This window comes from Gorilla gorilla, chromosome 1 (assembly GCF_029281585.2).
Source record: "Gorilla gorilla gorilla isolate KB3781 chromosome 1, NHGRI_mGorGor1-v2.1_pri, whole genome shotgun sequence".
Taxonomy (NCBI): domain Eukaryota; kingdom Metazoa; phylum Chordata; class Mammalia; order Primates; family Hominidae; genus Gorilla; species Gorilla gorilla.
This window is the reverse complement of record NC_073224.2, coordinates 192,665,878-192,686,760: the sequence shown is the minus strand read 5'-3', so window position 1 is coordinate 192,686,760 and position 20,883 is coordinate 192,665,878. Positions and strand designations below refer to the sequence as shown.

General features: G+C 40.0%; 1 protein-coding gene across 6 annotated transcripts in view; it reads right to left on the bottom strand.

The window, feature by feature from the left end:
• The window catches only part of STIL (STIL centriolar assembly protein), a 78,035-nt gene that overhangs the window by 16,766 nt on the left and 40,386 nt on the right, over positions 1 to 20,883 (bottom strand). For all 6 annotated transcript variants that reach the window (XM_031004168.3, XM_031004179.3, XM_063698985.1 and 3 more), the window contains 4 exons: positions 15,997 to 16,111; positions 13,894 to 14,862; positions 5,679 to 5,844; positions 3,205 to 3,436 (listed from right to left, as the gene is read on the bottom strand). In XM_031004168.3, the coding sequence (XP_030860028.3) occupies positions 3,205 to 3,436; positions 5,679 to 5,844; positions 13,894 to 14,862; positions 15,997 to 16,111 (1,482 nt within the window). The remainder of the gene's footprint in view (positions 1 to 3,204; positions 3,437 to 5,678; positions 5,845 to 13,893; positions 14,863 to 15,996; positions 16,112 to 20,883) is intronic.

Here is a 20,883-nt window from a genome sequence, read left to right as displayed (position 1 = left end):
TTTCTATATCCTACAAAGCCCCATATAACTTGGCTCCTGCCTGTATCTCAGACTTCATTTCCTATACTCTCCCTCTCAATCACTATGTCCAGACACACTGGCTTTCATGCTTTTTTCTGTAACTTTTAAACCCACACTTGCCATTACACTTGCTTTTTCCTCCACCTAGAATACTCATCCCCAGATATTATCATGACTGGCCCCTTCTCATCATTCAGGTCACTACTCAAATGTCACCCCCTCAGAGATGGTTTCCTTTACCACTCTACTTAATATAACACCTTGTTCCCAGGCTACCATCCCAGTTACACTCCACTTGATCACTCTAGTTTACTTTTTCAGAGCAGTTGTCACTATATGAAATTATGTTATTTGCTGCTCATGTGGTTAAATTCCATAAAGTTAGGAGCTTTGCCTAACCTAGTATTTGATATTTAGTGTCTAGTTTTGTGGTAGCACATACCAGAAACTCAAATATTTGCTGAGTTTGTTTCCAAATTTGCTGAGGATATAACTTACTTTAGGCCAGGTGCAGTGGCTCATACCAGTAATCCCAACAATTTGAAAGGCCGAGGCAGGTGGATAACCTGAGGTCAGGAGTTCAAGACCACCCTGGCTAACACGGCAAAACCCCGTCTCTACTAAAAACACAAAAATTAGCCAGGTGTGGTGGCCCGTGCCTGTAGTCCCAGCTACTTGGGAGGCTGAGGTTGCAGTGAGCCAAGATCACGCCACCGTATTCCAGCCTGGGCGACAGAGTGAGTATCTAAAAAAAAAAAAATTTACTTTAGAATCCGTTTTTTGTTTTGTTTTGTTTTGAGACTTAGTCTTGCTCTGTCACCCAGGCTGGAGTGCAGTGGCGCAATCTCGGCTCACTGCAACCTCCACCTCCCGGGTTCAGGCGATTCTCCTACCTCAGCCTCCCAAGTACCTGGGACTACATGTGTGCACCACCATGCCCAGTTACAGGTAAGAGTCACTGAGCCTGGCCTACAATCCTTATTTAATGGAAAATTTCATAATGAAAAATTTCAAACATGAGAGAATTATTTTATAAATCACCATATACAATCAGTTTCAAAAATTACCAAATAGCCAATCTTATTTCATTTATACTCCTAGCCATTTCATTCTCCCACAGAATTTGAAGCAAATCTCAGATAACATTTCATATATAAATATTAAGGTTCTATCACTCAAAAATAGACTCTTTTATATATAATGGCAATATGGAGAATCTTTAGAAATTTCCCCATCTCACAGCGGCTCATGCCTATAATCCCAGCACTTTGGAAGGCTGAGGCAGGCAGATCACCTCAGGTGAGGAGTTCCAGATCAGCCTGGCCAACATGGGAAGCCCCATCTCTACTAAAAACACAAAAATTAGCTGGGCGTGGTGGCGCACGCCTGTAATCCCAGCTGCTTGGGAGGCTGAGGCTCAAGAATGCCTTGAACCTGGGAGGCAGAGGTTGCAGTGAGCCAACACAGTGCCACTGCACTCCAGCCTGGGTGAAAAAGCGAGACTGTGTCTCAAAAAATAAATACATAAAATAAAATAGGCCTGAGTAGCTGGGACTACAAGCGCCTGCCACCACACCTGGCTAATTTTTGTATTTTTAGTAGAGATGGGGTTTCACTATGTTGGCCAAGCTGGTCTCCAACTCCTGACCGCATGATCCACCCACCTCAGCCTCCCAAAGGGCTGGGATTATATTACTGGCATGCTCTGAATATATTCAGAATTATATTACTGCTGCTCTGAATAATATGAGATAATATATAAAATACAAATCCCTAGGTTCTCTGGTTTTGACACTTAAATGCAATATTTAAAAGACTACATTGGTGATGCATCAGACATCTGTAATATCTGTAATATCAGGCAGGTATTAAACTGCTGCTCTGAATAATATGAGATAATATATAAAATACAAATCTCTAGGTTCTCTGGTTTTGACACTTAAATGCAATATTTAAAAGGCTACATTGGTGATGCGTCAGACATCTGTAATATCTGTAATATCAGGCAGGTATTTTTTTTAAAGTGGCTCATGCCTGTAATCCCAGCACTTTACGAGGCCAAGGTGGGTGGATCACCTGAGGTCAGGAGTTCACGACCAGCCTGGCCAACATGGCGAAACCCCATCTCTAAAAAAAAATACAAACAAAATTAGCCCAGCATGGTGGCAGGTGTCTGTAATCCCAGCTACTCAGGAGGCTGAGGCAGGAGAATCACTTGAACCCAGAAGGCAGGGATTGCAGTGAGCCAAGATCGCACCATTGCACTCTAGACTGAGCAACAAGAGCGAAACTCCATCTCATAAATAAATAAATAAATTAATTAATTAATTAATTAAAAGAAATTTCTCAGCCAGGTGTGGTGGCTCACGCCTGTCATCCCAGCACTTTGGGAGGCCGAGGCGGGCAGATCACGAGGTCAGGAGATCAAGACCATCCTGGCTAACATGGTGAAACCCCATCTCTACTAAAAATACAAAAACGGAATTAGCCGGGCATGGTGGCAGGAGCCTGTAGTCCCAGCTACACGGGAGGCTGAGGCAGGAGAATGGCGTGAACCTGGGAGGCGGAGATTGTAGTGAGCCGAGATTGCACCACTGCACTCCAGCCTCGGCAACAGAGCGGGACTCCGTCAAAAAAAAAAAAAAAAAAAAAAAATTTCTCCATCTGTATCTGGAACCTAATATTATCAGATCCTCTAGGGTGAGGCCTGAGCTTGTGTATTTTTGAAGTTTTCTTCCGATTTCTGATTCATCCAGACTGTTAATATAGCCAAAGACTGACATCTGGAAATGGTTCTAGAAGGCTCAGAGTTGTCAGTTACATAGAAATCATATCAAGTAAAGACATAAAAGAAAATACCAGTTAGAAAATATATCATTTCTGAGTTAGAAGACTTTAAAGAAATTAGAATTAAAAACAAAAAAAAACCTGAACAGAACAGCAACTGTAATGAATACTAATGCATTGTATATTTCAAAATTGCTAATAGTAGACTTTAAATGTTTTTAACCACAGAAAAAGTTAAGTATGTGAAGTGATAGATTTGTTGGTCTGATTTAATCATTCCATACTGTAAACATGCATCTAAACATTGTGCCCCACAAATATATACAATTATTATTTGTCTATCAAAAAAAATTTTTTTTGAAAGTAGGACGAAAGACTAAATCAAAGAGACCTTACTTGGATACAGGAAGTGGCTGGTTAAATTCTTCTTCCACAGCAATGTTGCTCTCTTCAAAACTGGGAATATCAACTGCTTTTAATGAAGATGCACTACCTGGAAGACTTGTGACTTCATTGTTAATATCAACAGAAAAATTCATGTCCTCACTGGAAATTTTGGTATCATCTTGCTTCAGTTGAGAGTCAGGCTCTTGATCCTCACCTGCTGCATTCCAAAACAAGCTAGCACCTGGAGGTTAAATAATTTAAGATACTGAAACAAACATTCAACTTTAAAAATAATACTCTGCCAAACCTTTGTTAAGAATAGCCATATTGGCCAGGTGCAATGGCTCACGCCTATAATCCCAACACTTTGAGAGGCAGAGACGGGAGGATCACTTGAGCTCAGGAGTTCGAGACCAGCCTGGGCAACATGGAGAAATCCTGTCTCTACAAAAAAAATACAAAAAAATTAGCCAGGTGTGGTGGTGTGCCTGTAGTCCCATCTACTCAGGAGGCAGAGGTGGAAGATCACTTGAGCCCAGGAGGTCGATGCTGCAATGAGCTGTGATTGTGCTACTGCATTCCAGCCTGGGCAACACTGTGAGACTCTGGCTCAAAAAAAAAAAAAAAAAAAAAAAAAAAAATATATATATATATATATATATATACACACACACACACACACAATTACTTAGAACTAAGTTTTTAGATTATATTTCCTCAGAAATGCCAGGAAGAGGTAGGTGGAAGACAGAAAGACAAAACACTGGGGGACGGGTTGGGTGGAAGGGCACATTCTGGGTTCTGCTTTTTCAAGAAGGGTGGCTCTGACTGAAATGATTTGCTTTACATATTAAGGTTCTGAATATGATCCGTGGGATGGGGTGTGTATGTTGAAAACTGCTGCTCTGAATAATATGAGATAATATATAAAATACAAATCCCTAGGTTCTCTGGTTTTGACACTTAAATGCAATATTTAAAAGACTACATTGGTGATGCATCAGACATCTGTAATATCTGTAATATCAGGCAGGTATTAAAAAAAAATCAAGTGTTTCCCAATCTTTTCTTTTTTTTTTTTTTTTTTTTTTTTTTTTTTTAAGACAGGGTGTCACTTTGTTGCTCAGGCTGGAGTGCAGTGACACAATCACGGCTCACTGCAGCCTCAATGTCCCTGGGCTCAGGTGATCCTTCCACCTCAGCTTCCTGAGTAGCTGGGACTACAGGTGTGCACCACCATATGTGGCTAATTTTTGTATTTTTTTTAAAGATGGGGCTTCATCATGTTGACCAGGCTGGTCTCGAACTCCTAGCATCAGGCAATCCACCTGCCTTGACCTCCCAAAGTGCAAACATTACAGGCATGAGCCACTGCGCCCAGCCAATTTCTCAATCTTTATGAAGCACTTACACCTATCTTCAGAGCTATTTGCATGTAATATTGTTTACTTACTCTTTCTTTAAATTAACTCTTTTTTTACTGAGCCTCATTATTTCTGTAAAATCACAGATTTGATATGCTTATTATATTTATACCTATGAGTATTGGAAAAGATATATTTACAAAATATAAATATTAATCTGTATAACACCCTAAATCATCTTTTGTACCACGAGCCATAGGCATTCTATAATTTGGGGAATATTGCTAATACATAATGGTTTAAACAGATGGTTAAAACCAAAAAGTAGCCTGGGCGCAGTGGCTCATGCCTGTAATATAATCCCAGCCCTTTGGGAGGCTGAGGTGGGTGGATCATGCGGTCAGGAGTTGGAGACCAGCCTGGCCAACATAGTGAAACCCCATCTCTACTAAAAATACAAAAATTAGCCAGGTGTGGTGGCAGGCGCTTGTAGTCCCAGCTACTCAGGAAAATCACTTGAACCCAGGAGGCGGAGGTTGCAGTGAGCCGAGACTATGCCATTGCACTCCAGCCTGTGTGACGGAGTGAGACTCCGTCTCAAAAAAAAAAAAAAAAAAAAAGTAAATCGTAGTCAAAATGGTTTCTACTCTGAGGATATACTTGGGTGATTTTATGAAAATAAATTAATACAACCAAGACTGGCTGGACGCGGTGGCTCACGCCTGTAATCCCAACACTTTGGGAGGCTGAGACAGGAGGATTGCTTGAACCTAGGATGGTGGAGGTTGCAGTGAGCTGAGAGTGCACCACACTGCACTCTAGCTTGGGCAACAGAGCGAGACTCCATTTCAAAAAACAAAAAAACAAAACAAAAAAAAAAAACAGAATTGGGTCCAGCCTACAAAAGTAGCAAAACCAAACACTTTATCATGTTATGCAGTTTGCAGGTGTAGTTTTATTTCACAAAGACTAAAATTACACAAAAACTTAAGTCATACTCTCATCACCTTGGTTTTGGTCCTACTGCACCATGCACCAATTTGAACATAAAATTCAAAAACCAGATATGAAAAGCATTTTTAACGATTTCCTTACAAATTAAAAAAAAACTGAAATTACCTGTGCTCACAGCAATGCTTACACTTTTTCTCATGTGCAAGCCAGGGGAAGACTGTGCTTCCACAGAAACCAACTCCATTTGTCTTCCAGCTTGCACTGTGTCTTCAACAGCAGTTGTCTTAGGGGAACAGGGCGTCAGAGACTGTGCTTCCAACAAACGCTGAATCTGTATCAATTAAAAACATACTTTAAACTGACAGGGAAGTAATCAACAAAACTGGCAGCAGTTTAATAATGAATTATAAAGTGCCCTAATTATAAGAAACTGACTTTTAAGTCTATTTTCTCAAATTTCAACTAGACCATACCATGAAACTTATTCAACATAGAAAGCCATTATCACTAGTTATTAAGAAGCACTTTAAGTATACTTTTTTTTTTTTTTTTTTGAGACAGGGTCTTGCTCTGTCACCCAGGCTGTCACCCAGCCCTGGTGCAATCATGGCTTATTGCAGCCTCAACCTCCTGGGCTCAATCGATCCTCCCACCTCAGCCTCCTGGGGTGGCTGGGACTACAGCCATGCACCACCATGCCTGGTTAATTTTCACATGTTTTGTAGAGATGGGGTTTTGCCATGTTGCCCAGGCTGTTCTCAAACTCCTGGGCTCAAGCAATCCGCCCACCTCAGCCTTTAAGTATACATTTAAAAGCAATACATAAAGGTGTTTAGCTTAGTATTCATAAGTTGATACTCATGTAAAAAAGTGTGAATGGTTAATACTTCAAACTAACATTATATTCCTATTTCACTTATAAATCAAAAGTTAGATTGGAGGTACACTCTGACTCTCTGACTCCATATACCAAATACTGAACATATCACACAAGATTATTATAAAGGTAAATCAGAATTGCCCATGTTTGCCCATGTTGAAATTGGATATATTAATAACAATGGCTAACAGTTACTGAGCACCTGTTGTTTGCAAGACCCTATTACTATAGGCTTTTATGTATGATTTTTACAGCAATCCTCTGAAGACTATATTACAATTAAACATTTTTTTTTACAAGTAAGAAAACCTGCGGCAAGGAAAAAGTTAAGTTACTTGTATAGGACATATAACTAACAAGTAGCAAATCTGAAAGCTGAGGTTCAAACACCAAAAGCCTCCCCTCTTCCATTTTAAAATGAGATATAATTCACGTACCATGAAATTAGCTGCTTTAAAGTGTACAATTCAGTGGTTTTTGGTATACTCACAAAGTGTGCAACAATCACCACTATCTGATTCCAGAACATTTTCATCAAACCCCCAAAACTCTGTACCCATTAGCAGCCACACCCTATTGCCCTTCTCCGGAGCCCCTCATGGTCTAACATGATTTCTATCTCTGAATTTGCCTATTCTGGACATTTCATATAAACAGTACCATACTGTGGCCTTGTATCTGGCTTCTTTCACTTGGCATAATGATTTGAAGGTTCAACCATGTTGCAGCATTTACTAATACTTTATTGCTTCTGATTGCTGAATAACATTCCCTTGTATGGATATATCACATTGTGCTTTTCCACTCATCAGCTGACAGACATTTAGGTTGTTTTCACTTTGGGCTATCAGGAATAATGCTACTTGGACATTTACATACAGCTTTTTGTGTGGACATATTTTTTTCACTTCTCTTGGGTATGTAACTAGGAGTGGAAGAGCCTCCCTTTGTAAACACTATGATTTTCTGCTTCTCTACAAATGGTACTACTGTGCTCAATATAATTTTAGTGGATTAACCTTATTAATATAGGAAAATAAGTATCATCAATCAATTATTAAGGTCAGTAGAAATATAAACTGCGCTAATAGTATAAAATGGCATGTGTATTTATAGTGGTTTGGAGTACAGCTTTGGTATCATGTGGCTATAAGTTTAAATCCTACCCTGCTACCTTTTGGAAAAGTTACTTAACCACTATGAGCTTCAATATCACCTAAAACTAAGGTCGTTAAAAGAGATAAATAAAACAGTTGTAATTTGTTGCGTACTTACTCTAGCCAGGTCCCATACATACTAAGTAAGCACTTTACACACACACACACACACACACACACTCATTTAATCCTTAAATCTACATATAATACTGATCATTTCTCCCATTTTATAGGTGAGAAAAGTGAAGTGTAGAGAAATCACATAGGAAATGTACAATAAAAGACATTACACACACTCAAGTCCTAAAATTGATCACCCAGTGTTTTTAAAACTTTAATCACTAGAATTCTATAGTGCATTTTAACATTTGAAACAGCTAATATTCTTTCTTTCTCAGAACTTTTCTTTTTTTTCTTTGAGACAGAGCCTCGCTCTGTCGCCCAGGCTGGAGTGCAGTGGCGTATCTCAGCTCACTGCAAGCTCCACCTCCCGGGTCCACGCCATTCTCCTGCCTCAGCCTCCCGAGTAGCTGGGACTACACCAGGCTAATTTTTTGTATTTTTTTTAGTAGAGACGGAGTTTCACTATGTTAGCCAGGACGGTCTTGATCTCTTGATCTCGTGATCCACCCACCTCAGCCTCCCAAAGTACTGGGATTACAGGCGTGAGCCACCGCACCCGGCCTCTTTCTCAGAACTTTTAGGGATCATTTGGCAGGACTTCAGTGTTATTTTTTAAAGTTCCTCTCCTCAAGCTCCATCTTCTCCATTAAACAAAAAAAAAAAAAGCTATTGAAGTTGGAATATTGAAATATAAAGCTGTGGGTGATTAAATCAAACGGTAACTAGTGGTGGGGGGCAGGCAGATCAGTGGAGCAGAATATAGTTCAGAAATAGATGTAAACATATGATACTTTCATTATACAATAAAAAATACATCTCTCGCTGGGTGCAGTGGCTCACACCTGAAATCCCAGCACTTTGGGAGGCCGAGGCAGGTGGATCACCTGAGGTCAGGAGTTCAAGACCAGCCTAGCCAACATGGTAAAACCCTGTCTCTACTAAAAATACAAAAATTAGCCGGGCATGGTGGCACATGGCTGCAATCCCAGCTACTCAGGTGATAAAGGCAGGAGAATCACTTGCACCCGGAAGGCGGAGGTTGCAGTGAGCTGAGCCAGTGCCCTCCAGCCTGGGTGACAGAGCAAGACTCTGTCTCAACAACAACAACAATAACGACAAAAAGCATCTCTAAATCATTCGTAAAAAGATATGTATTTATTAAATAAATATGTGAGTCCAGTCATCTGATTAAAAAAAAAAAACTTACTTAAATAAAAAAGAAGCAACAAATATAATCCTGAAGGGAGAGGGAGAATTTTTTAAAAAGATTTTTTTTTTGCTGGGCGCGGTGGCTCACTCCTGTAATCCCAGCACTTTGGGAGGCTGAGGCGGGCGGATCACAAGGTCAGGAGATCAAGACCATCCTGGCTAACATGGTAAAACCCTGTCTCTACTAAAAATACAAAAAATTAGCCCGGCTTGGTGGCCAATGCCTGTAGTCCCAACTACTCAGGAGGCTGAGGCAGGAGAATGGTGTGAACCCGGGAGGCAGAGCTTGCAGTGAGCTGAGATCGCGCCACTGCACTCCAGCCTGGGCGACACAGTGAGACTCCATCTCAATAAATAAATAAATAAATAAATAAATAAGATTTTTTTTTTCTTTTTTTAGACAGGATCTTACTCTGTCGCCTAGGCCAGAGTACAGTGGCACGGTCTTGGCTCACTGCAGCCTCAGCTTCCTGGGCTGAAGCAATCCTCCTGTTTCAGTCTCCCAAGGAGCTGGGATTACAGGTACGCAACACTATGGCCAGTTATTTCTTTTTTATTTTTTGTAGAGATGGAGTCTCACTATGTTGCCCTGGCTGGTCTCATATTCCTGGGCTCAAGTGATCCAACCACCTTGGCCTCCCAAAATGCTGGGATTACAGGCATGAGCCACTGGGCCCAGCCAAGAATAAATTTTTTATAATCTTGAAAGGAAGAAGGCTTTTCTAAACATAAAACCCAGAAAGAGAATGACTCATACTTTTTTTTTTTCTTTTTGAGACAGAGTCTAGCTCTGTCGCCCAGGCTGGAGTGCAGTGGTGTGATCTTGGCTCACTGCAACTTCCGCCTCTGAGGTTCAAGTGATTCTCATGCCTCAGCCTCCTAAGTAGCGGGATTACAGGCGCCCACTACCACGCCCAGGTAATTTTTGTATTTTTAGTAGAGACGGGATTTCACCATGTTGGCCAGGCTGGTCTCAAACTCCTGACCTCAGGTGATCCAGCCGCCTAGGTCTCCCAAAGTGCTGGGACTACAGGTGTGAGACACCGCACCTGGTCTACATTATTTAACTGTATCTAAACTGGAATATTCTGTATAAAACAAATGGTTAAAATGCAAAACACTTAAGACTAACCATAAGAAATACCACACCCATATAAATATACATATACATATACATATATATATATATATGAATGATAAAGGACCAATTTCCTTCATATACAATGAGCTCTTATAAATAATAAAATAATCAATTACATATGTTAATATAATGTAAATTAAAACAACTTCTAGGCCAGGCATGGTGGCTCACACCTGTAATCCTAGCACTCTGGGAGGCCGAGGCAGGTGGATCACCTGAGGTCAGGAGTTCGAGACCAGCCTGGCCAACATGGTGAAACCCCTGTCTCTATTAAAAATACAAAAATTAACCAGGTGTGGTGTTGGGTGCCTATAATCCCAGCTACTTGGGAGGCTGAGGCAGGAGAATTGCTTCAACCCCGGGGGGCAGGTAGAGGTTGCAGTGAGCCCAGATCATGCCATTTCACTCTAGCCTGGGTGAAAGAGTGAAACTCTGCCTAAAAAAAAAAAACAAAAACCATCTTCTAAGACTGGTAATAATTTAAGTTTGCCTAATGTTGGACATGTAGATGTGGAAAAATGGTTTGGGGATACTAAATTGGTATAATCTGGCATCATTCATCTCATCTAGAAAAATAAATAAATAAATAGATATAGCCTTTCCAGCAGCCATTTTCACTCATTCAAGTAACAAACTATGTATTAAGCAACGATTACACATCAAGTACTATTCAAGGTGCTAAGAAAACAGTGATGAATGTGAGCTCCTTCCCTGGAGCTTTCTATCACAAATAGAACAAAAAAACATGATTAAGGGCCTGAATGATGAGAAGGAAATAGCCATTAGAAGGGCCCAAGGAGGAATATTTCAGGCAAAGGGAACCAAAAGCTGAAGAACCTAAAGTATAAACATGTTTTGGCATTTTTAAAGTACAAAAAGTTAAAGAAAAAAGCACTACAGCTGAAGTGTAGTGAACACAGAAGACAGTGATAAGAGATGAGTTTGCAGAGAAAGACAAGCCAAGTCATAAAGGGCTTTAAGGGCCAAGGTAAAGCATTTGGATTTTATTCTAATTGCAATGGAAATCCACTGGAGGATTTTAAGCAAGAGTGCTACAATCTGACCTGGGCTTTAAAGATGGTGTGGGGAAAACAAACAAACAACGACGGTATGGTGTTTCCAAGTATAGGAAACATGAGGGGATAGTACTGGATGGAAGTGGTATGTAAGAGTGTCATCAGTGGTTTGAATTAGGTTCGTAGCAGGAAAGATAGTAAAGAGTAGTTAAGTTCAGTATATATCTACAAAGCAGAGCCTGGGTTTGTGACTCCTGAGAATTTTGCCTGAGTGACGAGATGAGAGGTGATACCATTAACTAAGATAATAATAGTGAAATAATAGTAATAGTTAACATATACTGAGCACTAACTATATGTCAGCAATATTCTACACCTTTATCTAGTAACTCATTCAGATCCTTAGAACTCCATACAACTTTGCCATACATGTGAACAACTGAAAAAAAAATTAAAACAAAAAACAAAAGAACTCCATACAACTTATGTATATCCCTATTTTGTATGTGAGAAAACTGAAGTCAATGAGGTAAGGTAACTTGTCCATGATCATGTAACCTACAGTACCCACAAACTAGATCAGAATCCAAGGAGTCTGGTACCACAGCCCACTCTCTTACCCTTATACCAAAATGAGATTTGCAATACTAGAACAGGAATAAATTTGGGTATCTTTGAACATTTAAAATGTTTATTCCCTTTGGCTTCACAGTTTTACTTCTAGGAATCTATAGTATAGAGATACTTGCACATAGGTAGTAAGATGCAAATATAGGAATGTTCACTGCTGCATTGTTTGCAACAGCAGAAGCTTTAAATGGTTGAAATAATCAATAGGAGAACAATTAGAAAATTTGTTGTGTATCATTACAATAGAAACCCATGCAGCGTAAGGGAGTTCGATATATACTTATATAAAAAATGTATAAGATACTTTTTAAAAAGTGGTACCTAAAAATTTAAGTTCATATATATATAAGGAAAATACTATATGTATTTACACACAGAAGCATTTTTTTATATATTTCATATTTTCTAACTATAACAATTCAGATAGTCTAGACCAGGGCCTGTGATCTATAATATTATATTTTAAGTATACAAATTCCAAGTAACTAAGATTTCTAAATAGTATAATGGGTCCTTTTAGCCTCTAATTACTCTTCTTTAGAACAAGACAGGAAATAAGTGAGAAATAATTATTTTCAATGTAAAAATATTTACGTATATTCAAATTTTTGCTAAGTGTGTATAATGTTAAAATCCAATTTATATTTTACATTATCTGGGAGTGGTGACTCACACCTATAATCCCAGCACTCTGGGAGGTCAAAGCAGAAAGATCACTTGAGCTGAGGAGTTCAAGACCAGTCTGGGCAATATAGTAAGACCTTTTCTCTAAAAAAAAAAATTAAAATTAAAAAAAAAAATTATACTTTACAATTTCAAAGAATTTACCTAGGTTTAAAACAGCAGAGCTAAATTTTTCTCAGGTGTTCCTATCCAAAGCGTTTTCACTGATTTGAAAAATGTCATTGTCTTTTTTTTGATAAAATGCAAACACTATAACTCCAATTTTATAAAACAAAGATTTTTTTAAAAATCATATGCATGGCCGGGCGCAGTGGCTCACGCCTGTAATCCCAGCACTTTGGGAGGCCGAGGTGGGCAGATCACAAGGTCAGGAGATCGAGACCATCCTGGCTAACACAGTGAAACTCCGTCTCTACTAAAAAAATACAAAAAATTAGCCGGGCATAGTCCCAGCTACTCCGGTGGCTGAGGCAGGAGAATGGCGTGAACCCGGGAGGCGGAGCTTGCAGTGAGCCGAGATCGTGGCACTGCACTCCAGCCTGGGCGACAGAGCAAGACTCCATCTCAAAAAAAAAAAAAAAAAAAAAAATCATACGTATATATGCACATTATACATATATTTGCACAGTTATAGGATCATGAAAAATATTTAAAACTACATTTCAGGTTGTTCCCATTGGTGCTGGGGAGAAAGAGAGGAACACTGTTTTGGGGTAGGTATGTGGAGGAAGGACGTCAGTGAGGAAAGAAGAAAAAAGACAACACTTACACACTAAACACTGCGCAAGGATATAATTAAGACAAAGAACTCCGTCGAGACTAGCCTGGCCAACATGGCGAAACCCCGTCTCTACTAAAAATACAAAAACTAGCCAGGCATGGTGGCGCGTGCCTGTAATCCCAGCTCCTAGCGGGGCTGAGGCAGGAAGATCGCTTGAACTTGGGAGGCGGAGGTTGCAGTGAGCCAACATCATGCCCCTGCACTCCAGCCTGCGCAACAGAAGAGACTCCGTCTCAAAACAAACAAACAAACAAACAAACAAAAAAACAAAAAACTAAGAACTCTGCAACAGAGGTTCTGAAGAAAGGGAACATTTCAGAATACAAGAAGTAGAATAAGTCCAGTATAGATATGCAGAAAGGCTCTAACTATATAGATAGGCATTATATAGGGCTGACAAACTAGAAATGAAGTATAAGCCACTGTCCAGACTTTATATTTAGCTGTATATAAAGGCTTAGTTAACTATAACAGACTTTTCATTAGAGGCAAAAAATAAAAATACAATTCTATTGTACGTTAGGATATGCATAAGATGGTTCTACTACTAACTAGCAATGTGGCATCGGGTTAAATTATTCTCTCTAATCCTCATTTTACTTACCTGTAAAACAAGAGGGCCTAGAATTCAGTTTCCAAGGTCCCTCCTAATTCTGACATTCTATACTTCTATAAAACATCATTACTGAGGAGAGGTGCCAGTTTTTAAGAAATCTTAATACCAAGAAATTAATAGAACTAGGAAAGCACCAAGCAAACCTGTGCCTGAAGTAGTCTTAGCTGTCTGTCTTGTTCTGTGAGGAACCGATATGCATCTGGAGATAGTCCCATCATTCCATTATCTGACTCAGTCTTGGGTGTGTGCATGCACACTGTGCAAGGCTGTGGGTTACATAAGTCCATATGTGACGGCGGTCTTGCCACAGGTGATGGTTCAATATTGCTGTGGGGAGAACAACTGTCCACATCTCCCTGAGGTCTCAAGGCTATAGGACTACTTGAAGAACAGAATGCATTACAGTACAGGGCTGGACATCCACTTGGGTGAAATAATGAATGCTTTTGAAGGGCTTCAGACTGGACGTCTTGAATGGATCCAACTGTGTTTGCTCCTTGCCAAGAATTTAGCGGACTATATTGAATATGACTATGATGCTGACAACACCTGCAAACGTTTGTGGAACAGTAAGATGGCGGTGGGGGAGTAGGTATCTGAAGTTCCATTGGTCTTCCTGAATTATGGGGTGAAAAAACAAAATCGTGTGGTTGGGACTGCGGGGCAAGGGAAGACTGCCTAGAATTAAGTGTGGAGGGTCTTACAGGATACTCTTCGTTTTGTACAGTTCCAGCAGAAACTGTTTGGAGCTTTTCAAATATATCATGAGATGGCCCATTATGAGAAGATGGTTTAACACTGTTCCTGGTATGGGGGTTCCCTTTCTTATAGGCAGGTGGCTGTCTTACTTTGCAGTGTCTCAAAAGAGCTGGTTTATCCTGGTTTAACTGATTTGGTATTCCTCTCAAGGAAGGCTCTCCAGCTTCAACTTCTGGACTGTGTTTCTCATCATAAAGCTGGGGTTGCAATGGCTTCAAGTGTTCCAAGTGGTTAATCAAAGGAGGATTTTCATTATTCACCATTTCCAATGGAGTAGGCAGACGGTTTGATTCTATGAAATTGCCATCCAACACAAGTGAAAGTTCAGGAACTGATGGTTGGATCTTAGAAATCTACAAATAAGAAAGAAATAGAAAAAAAAAGTATTTTTTTGGAGAAACTGTATACTTTACTTTCCTCAGACCAGTATTTCCCAAATTATATCTAATTACATATTAACAAGTGTTCATTCTTTATTTAGACCATCAGTAAATTTTTTCTGGGCATGTTTTATGTGCTAAGCACTAGGAATGCAATTGTAAGCTAAATAAACAAGGTCATTGCCCTAAAAGAATAAAACTAAACACTTCCCAAACTTATTTAATAATGGAACTCTTTTTATTAAAACACTAACACTGCTAAGATCACAGAACACAATATGAGAAACTGTTTTATATAACTTTTTAAATCCTCTCTGCAAAAAATAAAATTGTCACAAGCAGAATGTTTTCACAGATCTAGTAGCAAATGTTTATGTACCTTAAATAGTAAAATCTTGCAATAAATGTTTCAAAATATTTCTCCACTAAGAAATCACTCACTGTTATTCCCTCTATTGATATCAACTAAGAGGTGGAAAGCAAAAAAGAGTAAACAAAATACTCGCTGTGATGAATTTGGTTATAATTTGATATTAACTTAAAAAAATCCTTCCCATTCCTTTTTCTTCTAAAATAAGAATTAAACAATTCTAAAATGACCCACAGGTTGGTAGCAATAAAAAAATTATGACAAGAATTTTAGCAATTAACCTCTGAAAGCAAGTATAATGTTTTCTCAGAATATAGTGATAAAAATCAATGTCAAGCTCTAGTGATAGTATATAATGTTGAGTCTATATGGTTATTAAAATACCAGATTCTAAAACCAAACCTCCTGAAATAGAATTCCAGCTTTACTACTTACTAGTTGTGTGTCTTGGGTAGGTAACTTAACCAATCTATGTCTCAGTTTACTCTAGGAATAACCATACATGCTTATTACATAGATATTACACATATGTATATATCATTACATATAATATGAATTATTATATATAACTGTGAGATACTTATATCTCTCTATATAGATATAACCATAGAGATATAAATAGCTAGATATATCTAAGAATGATACTTAGGTTTCAGGTAGTATTATTTAGTGTTTTAACCATGAAGAGACTTAGGTCTCTAACCACAAAAGTGAATGCATTTTAAAATCAGTGATACCTTCTGACTCACTGGATGAGGACTGGGAATTGGTCTTGGAGAAAAATCTTCATCTTCAACACCAGAGTCGTGATCATGTATTGGCATCTTCCCAGGAGATAACTTTTGGGAAGACCTAAAGAATAGAAGGGGAGACCAAAAAAGCCTTTGGTAATCCAGTGTTTTCTTTCTTCTAGAAATTGAATAAAGTCCTTTAATAAGTTGCAGTAGTACTCAGATCATTTAATTTAGTATCTGACAACCACAAATTATTTTATTTTTCAGGCCAGTGTTAGTTGACCAGGGAAGCTGGACCAGCCAGCCTTGATAAACTACCCTATTTACCTGATGATAGCAAGTTTAACCTTGTATTGTTAATGTCACAATAAATCAGGTCACTGGGCACCCTCTAGTTGATCACTTCGATAAATATAGAAACAAGTAAGACTTAGTACTTGCTGTCAAAAAATTTATAATCTAGTATTAAAGGTTATTAAACACACTATATTACAAACCCTCTGTATTAAAAAGGAAAACCAAATAAGGAATTATATTTTCCTATGTACTTATATCTATGATGGGAAAATACTTTTGAGAAATCAAGGTACTACCCTCCCATTTAGTCAGGAATACTCACTGTATCACAGATGGCATGCCCAGCAAAACAGAAAATTTCTGAGTGCTGGTACCGAGTAGTAAAAGCTGAAATTAGTGTTTAAGACTAAAGATTTGGAATACTATATGCATCAGGCTTTTTTACATCCTACACTAGACAAAGTCTCAATACGATGCATTAGGGAAAAGAAAAGCCAGAATGAAACCTAACAGCGCTCAGGGTTAATGGGATCCCTAAAAAAGCACCCTGCATTCTGTTTCATGCAAGTTGAATCCTCCCTAGCAGGAAGAACAAAAGAAACTCCAAGGCAGGTTTGAAAAATCAAACAGCAGAAGAGACCTTTTGCCCTAAACCCTGATTGTCTGAAGAGGTAGACCTTCACAGAGTTCTTTCTGTACAAGGTATTAACAATGAAGCAATCAGAATGTCTGCATGATTATGTTTAAGCAGAAATGGGTCTTCAGTCCCACAAAGCTCTTCTCCAACACCCAAGGCAGCTTGAGATACATAATGATATTCCAAAGCGCTCAGTGCAGCATGGACAGGAAACAAGAGAGCCAGTGGCCTGAACAGGGTCAAAAGTTGCAGCAGGAACTTGCACAAATCTGACAAAGACCAGATGCAAATGAAAACACCTCAGCAGATTGTAGCACAGATGGATGAGAATCATGTCACCCCATATCACCAGTACTGGCATACCATTAGTCCCCTCTACATTACATATAACCCCAGAGAAAAGGGAATAAAGAAACCTTGAATTAGGTGAAATTTGGTATCTATAATCCAGTAGAATAAATAGGGGCTTAAAATAGATATTAAGTTCAATTACTAACTTTTTTAAGTTACATTCTTTTGTATACCTGAGTTGTGGCATGGAATTAATATCTGTTTTGTACTTAAGATGAATACACACACAAAACTGTTGACACTGAGCAATAAAACCCATTTCTTAGCTTTTTTTTTGGGGCGGGGGGGGGGGGGGGGTGGATACAGTCTCCCTCTGTCGCCCAGGCTGGAGTACAGTAGCATGACTTCAGTTCACAGCAACCTCCGCCTCCAAGGTTCAAGTGATTCTTGAGCCTCAGCGTCCGAGGAGCTCGGACTACAGGCATGTGCCAGCACGCCCAGCTAATTTTTATATTTTTAGTAGACACAGGGTTTCGCCATGTTGGTCAGGCTGGTCTTGAACTCCTGACCTCAGGTGATCCACCCACCTCTGCCTCCCAAAGCACTGGGATTACAAGTGTGAGCCACTGTGCCTGGCCTCATTTCTTAGCTTTTTTAGTACCCAAGGAGAAAAAGGAAAAACTTCAGGTTGTATAGTTATAACAACAGTATTTTACGAGAGACAAACATTTTGATAACATTTAAAATGACTGTTCCTCATTAAAGCTTAGGCCAGAATGGAAAATAAACAAGGTTTTTTAACATCACTTTTTTTGAAGCCGGGTTTCACTCTATTACTTAGGCTAGAGTGCAGTTGGCGTAGCATGATCATGGCTCCCCAGCTCGACTTCTTGGGCCCAAGTGATCCTCCTACCTCAGCCTTCTGAGTAGCTTTTAATAACAATCTTAAAGAAATTGCTATTGTCTCCTTAGTTTGGCTATTTCTTCCATAAATATTCAATAAAATGTTGAATAAGGTCTTAAAATTTAAGACAGTAAAGATGTTCCTGGCTGGGTGAGGTGACACAAGCCTGTAATCCCAGCACTTTGGGAGGCCAAGGCGGGTGGATCATTTGAGGTCAGGAGTTCGAGGCCAGCCTGGCCAACATGGTGAAACCCCATCTCTACTAAAAATACAAAAATTAGCCGGGTGTGGTGACGCACACCTGTAATCCCAGCTACTTGGGAGGCTGAGGCAGGAGAATTTCTTGAACCTGCGAGGTGGAGGTTGCAGTGAGCTGAGATCACACCACTGTACTCCAGCCTGGGTGACAGAGTGAGACCCTATATCAAAAAAAAAAAAAGATAAAGACTGACTTCCTGGAGGGAAAAGGAATTCTGCCAGCAGACTGCCTTTGGACTCAAATTGCAATTCTTCCCTGGGTGTCCAGCCTACCAGCCTACCTGTAGACATTTTTTGTCTTTTTTTTTTTTTTTTCTTTGAGACAGGGTCTCATTTTATCACCCAGGCTGCAGTGCAGTGCCACGAACATGGCTCACTGAGGCCTTGACCTCCTGGGCAAGTGATCCTCCCACCTCAGCCCTGCAAGTAGCTGGGACTACAGGCATGTGCCACCACACCCAGCTAATTACTGTACTTCTTTTCTGTTTTTGTAGAGGCAGGGTTTCGCCACATTGCCCAGGCTGGTCTCGAACTCCTGAGCTCAAGCAATCCTCCCGCCTCAGCCTTCCAAAGTACTGGAATTAAAGGGATGAGCCACTGTGCTCAGCCTCTACCTGTAGATTTTGGATTTGCCAAACCTTCACAAATACAGAAGCCAATTCCTTAAAACAAATATCTCTACATATACACATCTTGTTGTTTCTGTTAATCTGGAGAACCCTAATACAAGATAATATCTTTTTTATTTTTTTTGAGATGGAGTCTCACTGTATCACCCAGGATGGAGTGTAGTGGCATGATCTCGGCTCACTACAACCTGTGCCTCTTGGGTTCAAGTGATTCTCTTGCTTCAGCCTCCTGAGTAGCTGGGATTACAGGCATGCACCACCAGGCCTGGCTAATTCTTGTATTTTTAGTAAAGACGGGGTTTCACCACGGTGACCAGGCTGGTCTCCAAGTCCTGAGACTCAGGTGATCTGCCTGCTTCTGCCTCCCGAAGTGCTGGGATTACAGGCGTGAGCCACTGGGCCCGGCCGAGAATATCTTCTTTACCACAAAAGGTAGAATATACTGACTCAAGAAGTCACAAGACTTTATTTAATTAATACTCTTCAAGTGTGTTTTAGAAGTTTTAAAACAATTTTTTTTTTTTTAGGTAGGAGTTTGTTTTGAGACAGGGTCTTACTCTGTTGCCCAGGCTGAAGTGCAGTGGCGCAATCTCAGCTCACTGCAACCTCTGCCTCCCGGGTTCAAGCAATTCTCCCACTTCAGCGTACCGAGTAGCTGGGATTACAGGCACGCTCCAGTGTGTCTGGCTAATTTTTGTACTTTTAGTTGAGACAGGGTTTCACCATGTTGGCCAGGCTGGTCTCAAACTCCTGACCTCAAGTGATCCGCCCGCCTCAGCCTCCCAAAGTGCTGGGATTACAGGCGTGAGCCACTGCACCCAGCGAGAGATGCATTTTTTATTGTATAATGAAAGTATCATATGTTTGCATCTATTTCTGAACTATATTCTGCTCCACTGATCTGCCTGCCCCCCACCACTAGTTACCGTTTGATTTAATCACCCACAGCTTTATATTTCAATATTCCAACTTCAACGGCTTTTTTTTTTTTTAAATGGAGAAGATGCAGCTTGAGGAGAGGAACTTTAAAAAATAACACTGAAGTCCTGCCAAATGATCCCTAAAAGTTCTGAGAAAGAGGCCGGGTGCGGTGGCTCACGCCTGTAATCCCAGCTCTTTGGGAGGCTGAGGTGGGTGGATCACGAGGTCAAGAGATCGAGACCATCCTGGCTAACATAGTGAAACTCCGTCTCTACTAAAAAAAATACAAAAAATTAGCCTGGCGTAGTCCCAGCTACTCGGGAGGCTGAGGCAGGAGAATGGCGTGGACCCGGGAGGTGGAGCTTGCAGTGAGCTGAGATACGCCACTGCACTCCAGCCTGGGCGACAGAGCGAGGCTCTGTCTCAAAGAAAAAAAAGAAAAGTTCTGAGAAAGAAAGAATATTAGCTGTTTCAAATGTTAAAATGCACTATAGAATTCTAGTGATTAAAGTTTTAAAAACACTGGGTGATCAATTTTAGGATCTGAGTGTGTATAATGTCTTTTATTGTACATTTCCTATGTGATTACTCTACACTTCACTTTTCTCACCTATAAAATGGCAGAAATGATCAGTATTATATATAGATTTAAGGATGTTGGTCAGGCTGGTCTCAAACTCCTGACCTCAAGTGATCTGCCCACCTTGGACTCCCAAAGTGCTGGGATTATAGGCGTGAGCCATCACACTCCAGCTAGTAGTTAATTTTATAGTAGTTTATCTGATAGGTCCAGATTTAAAACTATAAGGAAGGGTTGGGGACGATGGTTCACACATGCGATCCCAGCACTTTGGGAGGCCAAGGCAGAAGGATGACTTGAGGCTAGGAGCTCAAGACCAACCTGGCCAATACGGTGAGACCCCACCTTTAATTTAAATATTAAAATAAGAAAC